General features: G+C 42.0%; 1 protein-coding gene across 2 annotated transcripts in view; it reads left to right on the top strand.

Annotated features, from left to right (window-relative positions):
* Positions 1-1,926: 1,926 nt before the first annotated feature.
* RTN1 (reticulon 1) overlaps positions 1,927-21,220 on the top strand; it is a 231,032-nt gene continuing 211,738 nt past the window's right edge. The window contains exon 1 of one of the 2 annotated variants that reach the window (XM_045059987.1): positions 1,927-1,951. In XM_045059987.1, coding sequence (XP_044915922.1) covers positions 1,942-1,951 — 10 coding nt within the window. In that variant the 5' untranslated portion in view covers positions 1,927-1,941. Of the gene's footprint in view, positions 1,952-2,589; positions 2,972-21,220 lie in introns of those variants that run through there. The other variant, XM_011283247.4, reaches the window with a different exon arrangement.

The raw sequence follows: 21,220 nt of genomic DNA, 5'->3' as shown, positions 1-21,220 counted from the left end.
GTAGTCAAGCTTTGTCAGTCTGCAAGGGTGAAAATATAACACTGATAAACATTGGTAAATTCACACCAAAGCACAAACCTGAGGGGCACCTGGGTGGCTCAGTCACTTAAGTGTCCTACTCTTGGTTTGGCTCAGGTCATGATCTCATGGTTTGTGAGTTTGAGCCCCACATCGGGCTCTGTGCTGACAGTGTGGAGCCTGCTTGGGATTCTCTCTCTCTGCCCCTCCCCTGCTCATTCTCGCTCTCTCTCTCTCTCTCTCTCTCTCTCTCGCTCAAAAATAAACTTAAAAAAAAAACCCCAAAAACACAAACTTGAAGATTTCTTCACCCAAATAGACGATGATTTGTGTATATCCAGAGGAAGAACCTAAAACATAAAGATAGTTGTGAAAATTGCTAAAACAGGAACAGCGAATGCACCTCTTTTCAGCAAGGCAAAATAGAATTATTTATTAAAATAAAATTTCCATCAAATTGGAAATGAAAATGGAAATTTTCAGTCACAATGGAAATTTTCAATTTCCTCTAACAAGTAAAATCTAAATATACTTAACTGGCTATTTTCTCCTCACATTCTCAGAGTACTGATTAGCATCTGATGAAATATGGAAAATAATTAGAATCATATTCCCAAATTATTTATCTATTTAGGCACAAGGAAGCTAAGAGGCTTGTGTTGCTATTGTAGTTTTTTAATGATGACTTTCATGAGTGTTTCTCAGGGAAATAAAATAACATATTCTGTGTAATTCTGTATGAAACTGCCCTACCAGAACAATTCTCAAATATTCAGTACCCATTGATAACCACTTAATGTTATAGAGTTAGAGCTTTCTGTGTTCTTGGCATGTTATAATAAAACTTGGAAATTCCCTTCTGGTATCTCTGATGGCTTCAAGGGGTTCTAAACAATAGATTTGAAAAAAATCTCACAAGTGCCCCCTGATTACACAACAGGATTAAGCTACACAGAAAGACCGCAGAAGCTTTTTGTCTTAAAGATTTCTGAAACAGGCTTGTTTTACCCATGGAAAGATTTCAAAAACCACGATGATTCATGATAACCAAGAATTTTTTGGTTGTTGTTGTTGGAGGGGGTGATTTTTTATAGCTTTATTGAGGTAAAATAGATATCCGTTAAATTGCACATATTTATAGCAAACAATTTGATGAGTTATGACATGTATACACCTATGAAGCTCTCACCATAATCAAGATTATGAACATGTCCATCATAATTTTTGCAGATAACAGTAATGTAAAATTTTCGTGATCATCATATCCCCAGGAACATCTGGCACTAGTAGGCCATATCTATGGTCTACTGAGTGAATACATTTTCTCTAATTTGTTGTCACTGAACATCTTTTGAACAATAGTGTACTAGAAGAACAAAGAGTTGGACAGAATGCAGGCTTTTAATTTTCAGCATTTTTGAAGAGCATCTGAATAGCCTTTGAATATAAAAATCAACAGGTGGAGACCCTTGACAGGCCTACGGTGGCTTAGCAGTCCCACAAAGCCTCAAGTAGTTCTAGCCCTACCATTTTTAGAGAAAAAGCAGTGGATAAGCCTATTCCTCTACCCTGTGTGTTGGCTTGAACCTTATTTTTCTTCCAGCTTCATCATTTTATAGACCATTTATGAACCAATAGCGCACAAGTTTTGTTTGAAAAGATGGGTCAAAATATGGGAATGACACATTATAAGCCAACTCCTCTGAGTTTTGGTTTTTCTCATGTATCGTTCCACCTTGTCAGAGACAGCTGTAAAAGAAAACAAAAAGAAGCAAGGTTCCTGAGATGTCCACGTTCTCAAATGAAATAGACTGCGCAGACAGCTGATAATCAGTATGGCTTTGGCTCAGTGTTTCTGAAAGGAAGCGTAGCTGCTTTTTGTCCTGCCTAGTGACATCCTATTTGCTTTCGTTGCTGGTACGGATGAGGTCTGGTAAGCTTTTTTCTGGGACTCTCCTCATAGTTCTTTCCTGTACTCCGCTGTGTTCAGCCCCGTTCTGGAAACAACAGTTTTTAAGAACGCAGTATTTAACTTCGGGGTTGCAGTTGCCTCCCTCTGCCAACACCCATCTTCACCCCTCCCCGCGCAGCCCCACATCCCCTCCACCGCGGAGACTGGTCACCCTCAGAACCGTGGCCTTGAGGTCTCTAAGCTTCCCTTCTTTGCCTCAGGTCCCAAGACGCCAGTCCGGGCTTAACTTTAGGAGTTGGGAGGGCAGCTTGCCTAATCAGTCACGCTTCAGCTGGGGACTGCTTCTACCTGCTCATCTTCTCCTTGGATTCAAGGAAGACTCGAGTGGATTTGGCACATCCCCTAATCTGGGCCTGCCACTAGCAGGCCGGGGGCTGACGTGGGCCGAGGGAGCCCAGGACCAGGCAGGCCATTTCCACCTGCGTAATAACAGGCTTGGGAGTAGCGAGGCGGTGGCGGCGGCGGCGGCGGCGGCTGGAGTAGGAGGAGGAGCGCAAGCAGCGGCCGCGGCGGGGCCGGGAGGAAGAGGAGGGGGAGGAGGAGGAGCTGAAGCGGGGAGAGCGGCAGCCAGCGGCTCCGCCGGAGTTGCAGCAGCAGCGGCGGCGGCGGCGGCGCTGACACCGCAGCCTCCCCGAGCCCCGAGTCCAGGCGGGGGCAGCAGCAGGGAGCGCCCGGCCGCCCCAGGCACCGCACCTCGGCCCCGCCACACCGCCGTCGCCGCGCCGGGGGCACCGCCAGCCATGGCCGCGCCGCCCGATCCCCAAGACGAGCTGCTGCCGCTGGCAGGCTCCGGGTCCCAGTGGTTCGGGGACCGGGGGGAGGGGGAGAACGAAGCCGTGACGCCGACAGGGGCCAAGCCGGCGCCGCAGGCGGGGGAGCCCGGCCGGGGGTTGGGCGCTGGGGCCGGGGACGCGGCGCCGCGGGAACTGGACTCGGGCCCCGCCCGGCCGCCGCCCGTTGCCATGGAAACTGCATCCACAGGTAAGGCGGGCGACGGGCGCCGCTGCCCCGCAAATGGCGTCGGGGACCCGGGTCCCCCAGCCGGTCCCCTGCTCCGCAGCTCGGCTCTGCACCTCGCTCGCGCTCTCTACCTGGAGCACCAACCTCAGCCCTGCTTCGTCGCCACGGGCGACTGAATATTGGCGGACTGTAGAAAACAGGAATTTTTTTTTCTTCCAAATGCTCCGAAGAAGTCAAAATACTATTAATTCTTTTTATGTCGTTATCATTGTTATCTGGGCTTTAAAAATTGTCCTCAGGGGCAAACGGCAGCATCCTGGCTGCCGGCGCGCCCGCGTACAAGTTTCTTCCTTCCGCCAAGAGGTTGGGGGCCGGAGGGCCCGCCCGGCCAGTTGCGATGATTTTCTGGGGCGTGTTTGCGCTCCGCGTGCGCGCGGGCTCCCGGGGACGCTGACAACAAAGCGACGGGCAGGCCGGCTGCCGCTACACCGGGCTCGGTCCCGGGCAGGGATGTGGCTTAAGTCTTCCTTACCCCTTCCCTCCACACATCGCCACACCCTACTCCCTCCCAGTCCCCTCTCCCGGCCTCCACCTCCTCCTCCTCCTCGCCCCAGAAAACAGAAACCTCAAGGTGTGTGTGTCTCTTTCTGGAGGGGCAGCGTTGCTAGAGGGTTGGGAGTTGTGGCTGCCCCCGCCCACAACCTTTCCTTCCCAACTGCCCAGATGCCCCCATCTTGCAGGAAGCATTATTGAAACTTGGAACCCCTAAGAGCGGCCGGCCTGGCTGCGGTGTGAGAGGGCTTGAGTGGTGGTGGTGAGTGGACGAGGTACAGTTTACAGGCAGTATGGACGGCCCGGGCATTTGGAAATTGCCCTGGGCTCGGCCCCCCTCAGCCTGACTCCCCCTTTCGAGAACCGGAGCGCTTGGGTGCCCAGCTGGGACCAGGGCCTTGGAGCATCCCGGCCAAAGGATGTGGGAGGCGAGCTTTGAGTAAGGGCTGCCGGCCTGGGCAGCCCTGTGTTTCCAGGCAGGAGGTTCGAGAGGGGCCGTGTTGTGTTGTTTTCTGAAAAAGCTTTGTTGTAGTGGAATGGGAGTTGTGTAGATTTGGACACGTAGCCCTTGAGGATCTGGGGTGATGGGTGCTTCCGGAGGAAGGAAAGGGGGTGGGATTGGCCTGCGTGCTTTTGGCAGCCGATTTAGGGGAACCCCTTTCTGAAGCCAGCAGCTCTCGTAAGGGTCAGGTGGAGTGCATTAGGTAGTCTTAACTCTGATCTAGTTAGTATAGAGATTTGAGCTGAGGAAAGGAGGTTTGGGGAATGCGTTAAGTAAAACATAAACATTCTGATGGAAAGAGAAAAAATGGGGACCATAATCAGAAAAAAAAAAAAGAAAAGGAAGAAAATAAAACTCTATTTGTCTTATATTGATTGTTAACTCAGGCTGTGGGGGTGGGAAAGATTTAAGACTAGGAAAGACTGCCTCGCCTCTCTCAACTTCTTCATCTAAATGAAAAGAAAACAAAACTCTTTATAATTGCAAAGGAAGGTAGAAAAAGATAATAGACAAAGGGAGGCACCTTTTTTTGTTGTTGGTTTACCATTATCATTCTTGTAACTCATAGTTCAGAACCTTTATCCACTGTCATCAAAGTTAATTATTTCTTTTTAAATATTGCCCACCTCCCATTAGTGTCACCAAGGTTAGGGGAACCGGGGAAAGGAAGCTAAGTTCCCTGTGTTCAGTAACTTACTATACACTAGAATGAGTTGCTATATATATGCTTAGGAGAACTCCTGTCACAAAGCAGGCATTTGTAATTTTTAACATTATTATTATAGAAATTTAGAGAAATATTTTGCTTTGTTGAATGTGTTGGGGGTTTCCTATCCTAGACCATAAATACACTAATAAAATAGAACATGATGATTCTAAGTTTGGATGGGAGGAGAATGAAGGGAGGGAAAAGGAGTACATACTTTGCATATTTACATAGAAAAATTTTAGTTTATTATCACTGCTTGAAGGAATGTCTCATATAGTTGTTGATTGTTTAATGTTTTAAATCTTTATGTTTCATATTTCCTATACTGGAGAGGCTACTATAAGAGACCTAGATGCTAGAAATGATATCTAAATAAACAACTAGGTCTTGAAAAATCCAAACAAAATCTGGGCCAGCTTCCTTGTCTGTTATTATGACAGTTTTAACCTATAAGCAAAGTCAGTAAGTACATCTTTAACTTTATCAGAGACAAAATCTAGAAGAAGCCTATTACACTGATTTACTTTTTTAAAAGAATGGTGCTCTTTGGGACTCAAACTAAGAAGTAACTTAGACTTTGAGCATGAGGCACTGTAAACAGATTTTGTTTCTTTTACAGATAGAATTATAAAGTGTAAGACAGATACTGATATTTTAAAAGCTTTTTTTTTTTTTTTCTGAAGAACACCACTAATCATGCCATCTGGACAGAAATTCTGTTATTTATTTTTATACATTGATGGTAATTAAAGTTCCTAAAGAAACATTTCCAAAAATATTTCTTAGTAATGTCCTGCAATGAATGTGTTTAAACATCACTAAAACTGCACTGTAGTTTCTAGTATTCTCATTGCTTCCGTCCCTTTTGTGGATTGGACATGTTCTTAAAAAAAGTAACTCTTTTAAAGCTACAATTTTTCATGTCTAAAATTGATAACGGGCATGCAAAATGATGTCTGTTGCCAAGGGAACATTTAATACACCGTGTGTAGGCTACAACATGTTAGAGTTGTTAAATCATGAATCAGTGCCATCATCTAATAACTTTATACAAAGGATGGTAAGAGCAACTGTTTTGTTTTTTCATGATCAGTTATTTTATTCCTGGAAACCATTCAAAAGGAGCATACAATAACACAAGGATAGAAGAATGGCCCTTTGTTTAAAGGAAGAATTTAAAATAGAACATTTGAGCAAAATGCAGTGGTAAGAAGTTAACTCATGGTTGCTTTGGAAATTAACTCATTGACCGCTTCATGCATGCAAGGCAAAATGAAGAACAGAATAGAGAATGGTCCAGATAAATAAATATGATTTCCTTCTGTAATATCGACTTATAGATAATTTGACTTAAATTACTAGACGATTGGAGAGGGAGAGAAGAGAGAAAGATTTTTACTTTACTTGGATCACAGTGCTCATAAATTTACATTTTTCAAATGCTCAATGTGATACTCTATGGGAAAAACTATAAATTGTCTATCATGATTTAAATAACTTCAGAGTTTTTATATATCCTGTGTTCTGTTTAATACAGTAAATTATACCATATACATTACTGATCATCTTCTAAAATTCACATGGAGGCTGGATTGACTGTCTTAACCTGTGGGTGTGTTTGATAGATGTGTGTACATTTTTTATTTGGAGTCATTCCCAGTAATCCCCTTCAGAAGGTGTAAATTTCAGTTTTCTGTTTTCTTTCATCTTTTGAGAAAGCTACAGTTCTGTTGAAATGAGAAGAAACACTGCACATGCTTTTACAATATTTTACAGAACATGTAAGAAGAATCAAAAAATTTATTTTTTAGTTTTTATTAGCATTCTGGTTCAAATAAAATAATTTCTAATGTAATTTATTTCTCTGGACATAGTCTCTGGTTATAATCAATATTTCTGCTAGAAAGTATGTATATGTCCTTTCATATAGGGAATTCAAATCAGGTTACATTAAAATTTAGAAACACTTACATACCCTAAAAATACATTGATTATAAATTTTATCAAGGCGGGGTGCCTGGGTGGCTCAGTGGGTTAAGCGTCAGACTTTGGCTCAGGTCATGATCTCACAGTTCATGGGTTTGGCCCTGTGTCGGGCTCTGTGCTGACAGCTCAGAGCCTGAAGCCTGTTTTGGATTCTGTGTCTCCCTCGCTCTGCCCTCCCCCGCTTGTGCTCTGTTTCTCTCTGTCTCTCAAAAATAAATAAATGTTAAAAAAAAGAATATTATGATAAATTTTATCAAGGCTTCCAGCATAACTTCCTCTTCATGAGCTCACTGTTCTGGAAACCCATCCTGGTCATTACCCCTCAAATCTTCCATAGGCCTTCTTGCCATCTTTTTTCTAGTGTTCATCTACTTCTTATTCTGATTCTAGTGTTCATCTACTTCTGATTCTGCAGGTGAGTTGTGTATTATTTTTCTCACTATACTGTATCCTGAGTAGGATACAGATCACAAAAAGTTTTTATTATCTGCAAAGTGAGAAACCATTGTGGTTCAATTCAATTTAGTAAACATTCATTGAATGCCTACTTTTTTAAGTATCGTGGTTTCCTAGAATATGTACATCTTTCTGTGTCACATTAATATTTAGTTTAATGAAACAATTCCTTTGGTGTCATTTCTCATTTTCCTTATTCCCAAGTCATTGCTGGAAGCTTGTCTAGAAGAGATTATGATCATCTACCCACATGGGCACAAGGACATGAATTAGTTTTCCAAGGTCAACACAGGATCAATAAACATGAGCATGACTTGCTCAGACCACACAGCTGTGGGAAAACAAAACCTATGTATCTTTGTGTCAATCTATGGGATTGAGGTCAAGAGAAGGGAAGGTTTTATTTATTTTCTTACTATGGGAGACTTTAAAGCATATTAGTAAAGTAATACGTGAGACACCTGGGTGGCTCGGTCGATTGAGCCATGATTTTGGCTCAGGTTATGATCCCACAGTTCATGAGTTTGAGCCCTGTGTCAGGCTCTGTGCTGGCAGCATGGAGCCTACTTGGGATTCTCTGTCTCCCTCTCTCTCTCTGCCCCTCATTCGCTCTTGCTCTCACTCTCTTTCTCTCAAATATAAATATATAAATAAACATTAAAAAATAAAGTGATACAAATAATTCAGTAGGGATGGAAAGATGGATAAAGTAGGAGAGAGAGTGCATTTCTTGCAACTGAGTAGGTGAGGGGAAATGGATCCAATGCATAGTGGAGGGTTGACGGTAGATGGACTTTAGGACAGTTTGTGGATATAACTGGAGGAAAGACAGAGGAGGGGGGCACAGGTACAGGGATGGGTCTGAGAACAGGTTGGGGTTCTCTTCCAACTGCTTCTATTTTCGATGAAATAGGAAGCAAGGTCAAGAGCATATGAAGGCAGGAGTGGAGCTGGAAGTTTCAGGGGAGGGGAGAAAGTATGAAATGGTGTAAAATAGCAGAGTGAAAGGACTAGGGGAAGCTGGGAATTCTGAGAAGCCCTCAGGCTCACTTGGAATTTGTGGTCATGAGCTTGATGTGAGACTAGTTATCGTACATGTTATTTTTTTTTTTTCAGCCATGTCCAGCTGTCTGGGCATTGGTTTGGATTAGGTGGATGGTTGAACTGGTTTTGATTTTGAGAAAAAGAGAGGGTCCATGGAGGAGGTGAGCTGTGTATAAGGCAGTGAGGATACTGATGGGTTATGGAATCCGGGGAGAAAGGAAGGAAGACAAGAGGGGGATGACGCACAGTGAGAAGATGATATAAATGGGTTGCATGTGCTGGCAGGGCAGAAGAACAGATGGGCCAGGGTTTCCCGAGTGAGGGAGCTGAAAGGATAAGAGGTGGTGCTTCCAGAGTGGGGTTGGAGACAGATTAAGGAGGGGGCACAGTTATTGAGGGGAGTAGGAGACTGAGCAGGAGTGGAAGACAAGGTCATTGGAGGAGTGGGGTCCAGAAGAACGTCAAGGGCAGGAGTGAAATAGTCATCTGTATGATTACTGAAATCACAAGGAACCATGGCAGACATTGGAGAAGGACGGTGAACTCAGTGCTGATATCTTTAGGAAAGGTCATAGTGGCCTCAGCTTCAGTGCTAGGGGTTTTTAGAGGAGAAGGAAGAGCAGTGTCCTATAAAATTATAAATGTAAAGTCCTTATTGTAGGTGCTGCAAACTCTACTTAATATGTGCAGAACGTAGGAGATGCAACTTAAAATGGTTCATGGTGGGGGATGGGAACTTCGAGGGTTGTAATTAACTAAATAGGAGCTAGTGGTATGGTGAAATTACTAAAATCTCTTATGTAATTTTAGATCGTATTAATAGAAAGTCTTGGGTACACATTATATGAGGTACTAATTCCTCTAGATTCTGCTCTAGGCAGATTTGGAGTCCTGTACTAAACAAACGGATACTATGCTTTGAGAGACATTAATGGATTATAGAATAGTGATAGAAGGGTGACCAGATTGTGAGGCTTCTAGAAAAAATGCCACTTGAGAAACAGTTGAAGAAATTAGTAATTTTTAGCCATAATAAAGGAGGAATTAAAGGAGATCTGAATATTAAATTCAAATACTGGAAACAATCGTATGAAGCAGAGATGTGACCCAGGTGGTTTCACAGGGCAGAATTGGAATGGTGGGAAAATTAGAGAAGCAGATTTTTACTTAGTGAAGGAGAAAGTTCTAATAATTAGAACTACTTGGAAAAGAGATAGATTGCCCATCAGTTACTGATATTCAAGCAAAAGTGAGGTTGTTGTTTATTGGGCGAAACTCTGAAAGGAAGGTATTATAGCTATACCAAGAACTTTATACCTTCCTAAAAGAAAACAATGTGCCTAACTTTACATTGTGGTTTTTAACAGGAACATATTTCTCAAAAGCAAACAGCACGCTAATGAAACCAGAAACAGAGTCCATCTCAAAAACCATGGTTAACTCCAAATTAACTACCAAAAGTTCACTCTCCACAAAATTGTGACCTTCTTGCAACTCTGTTGTTCTCCATTGTCCAGAAAAACTCCAGGGATGCCTGCGTGGCTCAGTCGGTTAAGTGCCAGACTTCAGCTCAGGTCATGATCTCATGGTTTGTGGGTTCGAGCCCCACATCGGGCTCTGTGTTGACAGCTCAGAGCCTGGAGCCTGCTTCAAATTCTGTGTCTCCCTCTCTCTCTGCTCCCCTCCCCCAGTCACTCTGTATCTAGAGTCTCTCTCTCTCTCTCTCTCTCTCTCTCTCTCTCAAAAATAAATAAACATTAAAAAATTTTTTAAAAAGGAAAAACTTCATATTATAACATACTTGCTTAAGAACTACACACACACACACACACACACACACACACACACACACACACACAAAAGAACTACTCAATTTTATCCATTTGGGGTTATTAACCTAAACGTGAAGCATGATATATCAACCATCTCTTTTATTTATTCTTTTTCCTGGACTATCTTTTTCATTTTTTGCTACCATATCTAATTCCATAAATATTTAGCATATTCTAAAATATTTTGGGAATTCATTAAATAATTCTGTGGTGCTAAAAGCATCATATAAATCTCTCCTTAGTCCTCTGTATATTTTTGTGAGATTATTCATTGTAAAACCATGTTGGCTGGGTTTCTTAATGAATTACATTTTTAGTTAGAACAGTTCTGCATTCTGACTTCCACGTCTTATCCCCAAATGGATTTTCTAATTCATCTACTGCATGAGATTATTATAAAGCCAGTAATAGACCAAATTATTGCTTCTTGCATGTGAGGAATTTGTTGTATATCATATCTTTCAAAATACTTAGAATTGTGTTTTAGGCATAGCAAATCTTGATGCATTTTCAAGTAACAACCCTTGGATAACCAAAAATTATGCGTGTTCAAGTTATTGTTGATCTGGTTGATGAGCATAAGAATAAAAACCAATGTCATGTCTATCTTTGGCATGAATTTTGCAACTGATCCTGAAAAATGAGAGGACTTCTCAAAATGTTGTCTGGAGGTTGTCTGTTTCAAGATCACAGGAGGTGATCCATAGACCTCAAACCAGGGAAACAAGTCTGGCAGCTGCATATTAAAACTTCAAGAAGCACAGATTTATTGGAGCCCCTCCTTATTATGTTCAACATTTTGTTAGGAGCTGTGAGCTCCCCATTCCCCATTCCTCTGAGCTTACTGTCTAGATGGGAGATAAGACTAACTCACACAAAACAAAGGTGAACAAGTCAGAGTACAGCCTGGTGCTTGGATGGATGGTATGAGCTTTAAGTGCTGTGCAAACTTCGTGATTTTATGGGTCTTAGAGCTACTGGTCTTTTGAAAGAGGTGGGGTGTGACCTTGACCTAAATTATAGATAGAATAGGAATAAGCAGAAGTGAGCAGAAAGGCAGTTGGGGTGAGGGGAGAAATATGGGCGATGACCTGGGGATGACCAATGACTAGGCTGGTTGAACCTGCCCAGCTGGGTGAGGGGAGACAGATTCTGGGGGGCTTGAAAGCTATCACGGGACTCTAGACTCCTTGTATATGTATTCTGGGACCTTTGAAAGCTTGTGGGTGGGGCATGTAATATTATAAAGCTGTGTTAAACTGTATAAAACTGTTGCACAGTGGCATAGAAGATGAACTTGGTGGGGAAGCCTGATCCACTGTCAGGGTCAGGGCCTTGAATAAATAGCCATGGGAAGGAAAAGGAAGAAAGATGAGCAACTCCCCAGGAACATTCCATAGGACTTTGTGACTGACAGAATACAGGGGGTGAGGAAAGGAATAATTCAACTCTAAAGTTCCATGTCCTATGGCAGGGAGGATGTTGATATAGAGACATAGGAGGAGGAACTGGTTAGAGAGATGAGGGTAATTGATTCATTTTTAGTCATGTGAGGCTTCATATGATGACAGAGCACCTTGAGTGGAAGTCTCCCCTTGGTGCTGAAGATAAAAGAATGGATTTTAGAGATGAAAACAGGATTGTTGATATACATATAGAAAGTCAGAAGAGAAGCCCTAGAATACGTTCAGTTTGTGAAAGAGAGTACATCGTATGGGAAGAACAAAGGGCCAAGAACAGAGCAAGAGCTCTTTGCCTCTTACTAGCTGAGTGGCATTAGGTAAATTTTTGAACCTCCCTGAGCCTCAGATTCCATAGCAATGTATGTGGTACTAGGGATTGTAGAGAGTCTGGCAATCAAATGGTAAGTATTCTTATTATGAGAGTATCATGAAAGCCAAGATGGCACGGTATAGAATGAGCTCTGACTGGGAGAGCAGATTTGTCTCCTCTTGGCTCTGGCACCTAATACCATGTCAATGTGGGCAACTCTGCTTTACGACTCAGTTTCTTCATATGTAAAATGGGCATGATACTGTTTCCTGGCTGTCTTACGGAGCTGTGTGAAGGTAAAATGAAGTAACACAGGGAGGTAAATGCAAATTGGAAAGAACTAATTATCTGTAAGGTGCTATTAATAGGAAGCCTGGTCAGCACTGTCAGATGCAGAAGAGAGGTCTAGGAGAACAAAGACGGAGAAAAAGTCATGTTACCTTAGCCTTAGGCTTTTTAATAGAAAATGCTTGCTGTGCTCACCTGGACCTCAGCCAAGTATCAGCAGGGAATGGCAGGAGAGCAAGGAAGAATGGGGGTGGGGAGAAGTGAGTTCTGGTGGAGCACATTGGAAGACATTTTGGCTACGGGGAGTGCATTTTGGCTCCATTCCTCATGTCCTGATAAGTGATCTGTGACTGACCAGGGCTAAGGTGTGCTCATGGGGGCCTGCTGGAGTGAGTGCGGGCAGCAGACGGAAAGGCAATAAATGTAGGAAGCTGTCTTAGATGTGTGTGGGAGTGGGTCTGGAAGAGGCTGCTTCTCTCACCAAAGAGGGTATTAGAGTGAAAGCCAGCTCCTGCCACTACCTATCGCGCCCACCTCTTGCCCCCAAGGGCAAGACTAAATCAGCTGGTCCTGTGGACTTGTGGGTATCTGCAAGCAAGTCTCATAGCTCTGTAGGTTAAAGTCTTTTATAAATAGACTAATGCTTCTCGAAAGATGGAACAAATATGCTTTTCTTTATCTTTCCTGCTAAGTAGAGCTAAAAACCCTGAACACACACACACACACACACACACACACACACACACACACACTAAACATAAAAAGACTCTGAAAGGTGGAGAGAGGAAGGCAATCTTACTAGGGACTCTGGGACTGAGGATGACACAGCAGTGAGTTCTCTGGGTTTTCTTTTTTCCTTACGTAGCTCAGACTGGGTATGGGAGAAGCCAGCAAGTGGGCAATGCCAATGGGCACAGAAAAAAGCACCCACAAGAAAGCCTGCTCTCACCAGATGACCAGGAAAGGGACAGCCTAACAAGACAGAAAATGTTTTGACTAACTTCTCTGCTCCAGCCAAACACCACAAAATAAACAGCTGCCCCCACCCCTATCCCACCAGCAAATGCTGAGTGAGGAGCCTAGACTTCCACCCATGAGAAGCTGTGAGAGGCACCCCAACAGCCCTGCCCAACGATCCCAGTGCCAGAGGAGACCATGTTGGAGTCCTGGGCTTCCGCCTCCACCCAGGCAGGAGGCTGGGACCTAATAGGCCTGCCAGCTAGTGTGGTGACAGAGGAAGCCTAGAGGAGAGGTATGAGTTTTAACACTGCTCCCCAGTAATGAGATGGAGTGGAGAGCCTAAGCTCCCACCTTCCTCTGGCAGTGATATGGCAGTATCCCCCTTCCCTATTAGTGTGGCATTTAAAAAGATCTTTGTCTCATAACAAAACACCTCAAATGTCCAGATTTTAACTGAAAATCACTTGTCATACCAGAACCCAGGAAGATCTGAATTTCAATGACAGAGGGATGATCAACACCAAGATGACACAGATATCTGAATTATCTGACGAGGATTTTAACTTATTTTTAATGTTTATTTTTGAGGGAGAGAGACAGAGTGTGAGTGGGGGAGGGGGGCAGAGAGAGAGGGAGCCACAGAATCTAAGGCAGGCTCTGGGCTCTGAGCTTCAGCACAGAGCCTGATGCAGGCCTCGAACTCATGAGCCATGAGATCATGACCTGAACTGAAGTCAGACGCTTAACCAGCTGAACCACCCGGACACCCCTGTCTGGGGAGGATTTTAAAGCAGCCATCACAAAAATACTTCCATAAGCTATGATGGACACACGTGAAACAAGTAATAAAATGGAAAGTCCCAGTAAGGAAATAAAAAGTTTCAGTGAAAAAATAGAAGATATAATGAAGAACCAAAGGGAAATTTTAGGAGTGACCAATACAGTAACTGAAAGAATTGAAGAAAAAGAAAAACCACAGAAATTCAGTGGATGCGCTAACAGTAGAACGGAGAGGACAAAGGAAAGAATTGGCGAACTTGTAGATGAACAACAGAAATGACCAAGAACCACAGAGAGAATCAACTGACAATAATAAATAAATAATAAATAATAATAAATGATAATAAATAATGAAATGCTTCCAACTGTGCAGCACAGACATACTGACCGGGACTTGTTCCCTTTGTCAGATGTTCCCTCCGTGTTCATGTGAGCAGACTATAGTGAAAACAGACTGAGAGGTGTGTGCCTCACATTTGCTAAGTGCGTACAATCGAGGCTGTGTTGGTCTAGATGCGGGTTTTAGGGAGAATAACCGAATAGTACTGTTTTAAGTCCTCGAGCCATCTTTTTACATTTACAGTACTCACTGATTTGTGACCCTCTAGTACTTAGGTATTTGTGACCCTCCAGTATTTAGGTAACTAGATATATGCACATATTAGCTAAAGTATTTATCTAACAGGCCCTTATGTAGCACTTACAATGTGTTCTGAGGGCACTAGTTTTACAATTCAGTAAAATCTCACTGAATCATCATAAATAAATCATTTATTTATCCAACAAATATTTATTAAGCACTCTCTCTATATGTGTGTATACAAGGTATGTACTAGGTATGAGTAGGTGACACTTAACTACATACCAGGATATAAAAATAAATGCGGTGGGAGAAAGAGTGTGTACTTAGAGGCACCATACTGGATTCCAGCCAAGCTCTTCCAAGGGCCAGTAGCTAGTCTCCACCTCCGTGGGAAGGGCTAAATGGTGGCTCTGGGTGGATCTTCAGTGTCCACGTAAATGAGGTAACATTTGTTCATTTGCTGCTTTTCTGTATGCTGTACCCTTCTGTGTATACTTCAGTCATTGCTAAAGTTTTTGGAACCAGTTTTACTTAAGGCAGCATCCCTTTAGTGTTATTATCAGGAGATGCTTGAAGGTAGGGTAGGAGAAGATGTTACTTCTCCCTCTAATATTTCCACGGGCCATCTAATGCCACAGTAAGGAAATAAATAAGCAAACAAACAAACAAATAACCTCTGATGTGGACAAGTAATGTGTTCTCAATTTTATGTAAAAAGTGCATATAATATTTTAAAAATTCTGTACTACTTTTATTTGTGTCTGGATACATCGTCAAAGTAAAAAACAGGGTTATTCTTGCACAAAGGCAGCTTCAGAAGACATCTTACCAGCCTCTGGCTCCTAAGCACTAGAATATAGGAAGTTTGGAGTGGCTCCTACTATGAGTTTTGTTTAACAGACCTTTTACTGTAGATAATACAAGGGTAAATTGTAACCCAGCATGTTTGCATTACCGGAACTGAGCTCGTATGAGTTTATTTATTTACTCCAATCCATGGTGTTAGAGAAGTCTTTATATTTTATTTTACCAGAAATGTGAAAAAGAATGGACACCTAGTACTGTTCCCTAGAAACTGCATAGTCTTTTAAAGGCCAAGCAGTTTATAATTTGGATGTTTGCACATCAGCAGTCCAGAAGTATCAGCTTCATTTCTATAAATAATGTGGAACAATCAAAATTTTTTGAAGAGAGGTAATATACTTCTTTCTAAAGAAATGAGCCCCAGAAATAACCTGTCTTGAAGGTAAGTAAATATGTATTAGGAGTAGGGAATAGTTTGCAGTGGGCTATCGGGCCCTTTGTGTTTGTTTGTTTGTTTGTTTGTTTTCCTTTTTAAGTGTCATACTGTGCTTTGTGCTCAGTACTTATTTAACCATTATTATAACTTCCAGGAACGTTGGTTCCTAAATGAAATCTCAATCAATTTGTTAACAAGAAAGCTCTGCCATTCTGTCAGACAGGAGACATCAAAGTCAACCTTTAACTGTATCACTTAACATGCAGTGATTAGGTTTCCCCTGTGATAGTTTGTGTGAAAATGTCTTTTGCGTATTGAATTGATATTGATATGTTCCATTGTATAATGAATCTTGTGAAGCGGAGTTTTCAGTTCATAAAAGGGAAAATTGGCACATAGGTTGAAAATAAGAGCCCAGAACTTCTTTTCTTCTATGAAGGGCCCTGTCCTGCAGGGAAAGAAGATACCAGCAGATGACTGTGTATGAGTTAACTGGAATATAATTTAATTGATTTTTTAATGTTTATTTATTTATTTTGAGCAAAAGAGAGAGAGAGAGAGAGAGAGAGAGAGGGAGAGAGAGCCCAGTACAGAGTCCGACTCGGAGCTCGATCTCACCAACCATGAGATCATGACCTGAGCTGAAATCTAACGTAGGACACTTAACTGACTGAGCCACCCAGGTGCCCCAATTTAGTTAATTTTCTTTGTCATGGAAGTATTTAATTCCACAGTCTTGTTTTAAAATTATAAAAACAATAGGGGCCCCTGGGTGGCTTAGTTGGGCATCTGACTTTGACTCAGGTCTGATCTCACAGTCCGGTCCGTGAGTTCAAGCCCCACATCAGGCACAGTGCTGATAGCTCGGAGCCTGGAGCCTGCTTCAGATTCTGTGTCTCTCTCTCTGACTCTCTGACACTCTCCCTCTCACGCTCTGTGTCTCTCTCTCTCTCAAAAATAAATAAACATTAAAAAAATTTAAAATTATAGAAACAATAAATGTTTGCAAGAGAAAAAACTTACCATCTCACCCTCTTTGCACAATCCTTAGTGCCAACTCTGTATAGTGGTTTTAGGGTTCAATGAAATATTTGTAATGCTTGACACTTAGTAAGGACCTTATAAATGTTTGCCATTCTTATTATTGTTTTAATTCCCTATTAATTTTTTCATTTGCACAATAATCATTAATCTTCCTTAAGTGCTTTAGAATGGATGGAGTGCTGATATCATTTGTCTAGTGATCCTCATTTTACAAATGTGGAAGCTGAGAAAGGCCAAAGCTGCATCTTCGCCTGGGGTGATGGTGATAGAGGGAGAAGGCTTGATGCTTGGAATGGACCCAAATAGACTACAGGGATGGGAAGGTGGGGGAATATATTGGATTTGTAAAAAATCCAATATATATGTATATATGGATTTCTAAAAAAAAAAAAAAAAAAGGTGGGGGGGGGTGAAGAGAGATAGGTACCAAAGCTTTCCTAAAGTCTAGAATTGGGGTCTTGGCCTTACTTTCCTCTGCAGTTATAATTTGCATCTTTTTAATTGTTTAGATTAAACCTTGGCAGAGGTTTTCTAAGTGGGGTGACCTCAGTAGGCCCCGGGGCCTAGGGGAAGAAGCTTGGGGTGTTCTGTGCAGGGCCGCCCAGAGCGTTCTCACCTTCAGGCTGAATGAAATCAAGTAGTGGGCTGAGTCAGGCCTGTGGGCCCAAGTGGTCCTTCTTCCATCTGGGGATTTTCCAAAGGATTCGCAATTAGCCTGGTCTAAATGGAGAAAAAATTAGCTCAGAGCTTTCTCTCAGAAATAAAGGATTATTTGTAAACTTTTCTCCTCTGCACAAGTAGCCCTGAGATTCATCAATGCAGTGGTTTGGATAGCAGTATGAGAGAGTTAACTGGGTTTTCTTTACCGTGCTCAAATATAAAGATGTACTCTATACCTTGACTGAGAAATGGGAGTAGTTAAGGAAAAGAGAGGAAAGAAAACAAAGTAAAGAAAAAGTTAACATTTATTTAGCACAGAATGTTATGCAGGCAGCACTTGAGGCCCATTGTATGTATCTTCTTAGGTTAGTTGTAGTATCCAGTGGCCGTTGAATGGGTGGCAGACAACAGCACAGTCATTTGGTTAATCTGAGTAGCGGTGACCACTATTTTTCATAATTCCCTTTATTTACTTCTAGCCAAGGCCGGAAATTAGACACAGAACACGAGTGTTCCAGTGAAATCCTGCTAGGCCGATTAGGAGGGGGGACGAGATATGGGGGTTTAAGTCCTAGCTGGTAACAGGGGTATATTTTCAGGGATGTTTATTTAAACCACATTCTTGGGGCGCCTGGGGTAGCTCAGTTAGTTAAGCATCTGACTTTGGCTCGGGTGATGATCTCAGGGTTCGTGAGTTCGAGCCCTGTATCAGGCTCTGTGCTGACAGCTCAGAGCTGTGTCTCCCCCTCTCTCTGCCCCTCCCCTGCTCACACCCTGTCTCTCTCTCCCAAAAATAAACAAACATTAAGCCACATTCTTTTTGGGGGGCCTACTGAAATAGCCAGCTAAGGATTTGGGATCCTCCCTATCCTTTCATCAATGATGATTTACGTACAGGTACGTGTTCTTATTGCATCAGATATATGCATGTTGTTTTTTCTTTGGATGAAAGTCCCTCGAGGTAAGTGTAAAGTCTCCAATAGTCTATAATCCCTAGCCGAAGGTCAAATATATCTGTGTCAGAATTTCATCATTTGATGATTTATTTCATTCTTTGATTACATAAAAAGATCTTAATATCATATTGGGCTCATAGCAAGTTTTCATAAGCTTTCAGAATTCACAGAATCAATAACTATTCAAAATATTTAGAAGTAGGATTTGAATTTTTTCAAAAACATTGTTTAAAGTTTATTTATTTATTTTGAGAAAGAGAGAGGGAGAGAGAGAGAGGAGAGCGGAGAGAGAGGGAGAGAGAGTCCCACATCGGGCTCCATGCTGTCAGCACGGAGCCCGATGTGGGACTCAAACTCACGAACTAGGAGATCATGACCTGAGCCAAAATCAAGAGTCAGATGCTTAACCGACAGAGCCACCCAGGCACCCCAGGATTTGGATCTTTTATGTATTACTCATGTAACCACTACTAAATCAATTACAGTGTAAATTCTTGCTCCTGTTTATATGAGTTATAAGACTAATCAGCAAAAAAATTTCACATGTCATACCACTTTGAATGTCTTTAAAACTCTAAAGTGCTAACTTAAAAAATAAGAATTCTTGTCAGTTATGATTAAAGATGATGATCAATGAATTCTGTTAATATTTTTTAAATTAACTAAGTGGATGCCCTTGATAAGGTGTTCAATATTCCTGAGAATTTACATAATAAAATGCAGTAGTTTGCACTGAGATTAGTTTGGCACAATTGTCATTAAGAGCTCCTCCTCGGCCCCTGGCAGCCTTGCCCTCAAACAGGGGATGTGGCCTTGAGGTACTGACTGGTACAGGTTAGATCCTCATTTTCTATTCATAGGAATAATAATGGTGAATTTCGTAGGTAGCAAGACATTGCAGTCTCTTTCCAATTCAATTCTTGGCCTTTGAAATCTGGGCATTCTCTTGAGATGAAGGAGGCTGCCCTGGAAGGCAGCTTGAGGACAGGTGTGGGTCTGCTCAAAAAAAAAAAAAAAAAGATTTCAGGTACCCCAGCAAAGATGGCCAGGCTAAAAGTCTTCACGTGGGATTTGTAAATCGGTTCGGGCCCTGGGCCCACTTCCTGACTGCCAGGTGGGGCGGCCCGTGCCAGCTTCCTCCATGTCTACTTGGCCTCTGTCTGCTGCTGTCTCTTCATGTGGCAGGAATAGTCTGTGGGTTCAGGAGTTAGACTTGTTCAAAAGCAAATGTAGCATGAAGTAGGGCACTCTCCGTCCCTGGAAGGTTTGAGCAGAGACTGTGTGATCTCTTTTCAGGGATGTTTAAAAGGAGGCTTATTTTCAACAGGGAAGTTGAACTAGATTACTCGCAATATTCTTTATATTCCTTTTGTCTTAGGATTCCATGATTTTACAGCAAAAACTGAGGTTTGTTATGTGCTAAGTCCTATGAATGACTTTAAATTGACACATACATTTTTAATATTGGGGCTTTATATCCTTAGCTAAAACTTACATGAGCCCACATGAGCAAACCAAAAACCAACAACTTAAGTTATAACAAGTAATTTTAATACTGAGAAACATTTTTCACTTATGTTTATGGCATAGCCAGATAAAAGGTCTTTGATTAATAAAATGGAAACATTGGTTAATGGTTTTATTCTTTAAAATGCTTTTGGTAGGGGCGCCTGGGTGGCTCAGTCAGTTAATCATCTGACTTCAGCTCAGGTCATGATCTCACAGCTCGTGAGTTCAAGCCCCATGTCAGGCTCTGTGCTGACAGCTCAGAGCCTGGAGCCTGCTTCAGATTCTGTGCCTCCCTCTCTCTCTGCCCCAACCCACTCGCATTCTGTCTTTGTCTCTCTCAAAAATAAATAAACATTAAAAATTTTTTTAAAAAAATACTATTGGTAGACAATATTTTATAAGATAGTGCCCATGAGGGACAGTGATGAAAAGATGGGCACTGATTATTATTATACACTTACATGCCAGGTGTTATGCTAAGTGTTGATAGAACATTTTTATTTATTTATGTTTTTAATGTTTATTTATTTTGAGAGAGAGAGAGAGAGAGAGAGAGAGAGGAGAGAGAGAGAGCGCGCATGAGCTGGGGAGGGGCAGAAAGAGAGGGAGATACAGAATCCAAAGCAGGCTCCACGCTCTGAGCTGTCAGCAGAGAGCCCAACATGGGGCTCAAACTCATGAACCATGAGATCACTACCTGAGTTATAGTTGGCCGTTTGACTGAGCCACCAAGGCACCCTAATAGAATGTTTTTAAAAACCTCTTTTCTCAAGAAACTTATAGTCTAATAAAGGGGATATATTAAGCAACAATTATATTTTATAGTGGAAAAATATGATAGACCTATGTACGTAATGCTATGTCAAGCATCTTAACAGAAGGGAAGGTTGGAAAATGCTTTTTCTTTCACTTTGACTGAAAGCGGTTCTGGAACTGAGTTTTAAAGAATGAGAAATTAGCAAGAGAAAGCATGGAGAAGACTATTCAGAACCTGCTTAAAACCATATTTCTTCCTTCTTGCTTTTCAAAAAGGAATCCTTTTTGTTTTGAGTCTCTCAGAGTCTAGGTTTCTAGAATGGTGATGAAGGGGTATAGAGCTCTTTATTCCCCTTTGTCTTTAAGCCTCTAGATTATAGCTGGTTCATAAGCAAAATCAGCCTCCTCGAAGTGGCTGCTTCTATGAAACTGCATATGGTTTTCAGAATTGGACAGACTATGCATCACAAACAGATGTGCAGGCACCTGGCTAAGGACCAAGGGAACTCAAATCCAGACTAGACCAAGTCAATTTTCTCCAGTAGTAAGCCTTTTAAATCATTAGGTTTTATTACAAAATAAATGGATGCATTAGGGAGGAAATTCACATGCAGTTTTCAAATGTGAGACTTTAAGCTTC

The sequence above is a fragment of the Felis catus genome, chromosome B3 (assembly GCF_018350175.1).
Source record: "Felis catus isolate Fca126 chromosome B3, F.catus_Fca126_mat1.0, whole genome shotgun sequence".
Classification (NCBI taxonomy): Eukaryota; Metazoa; Chordata; class Mammalia; order Carnivora; family Felidae; genus Felis; species Felis catus.
Note: the sequence above shows the minus strand (reverse complement) of the source record. Positions and strands in the feature narration are given on the sequence as shown.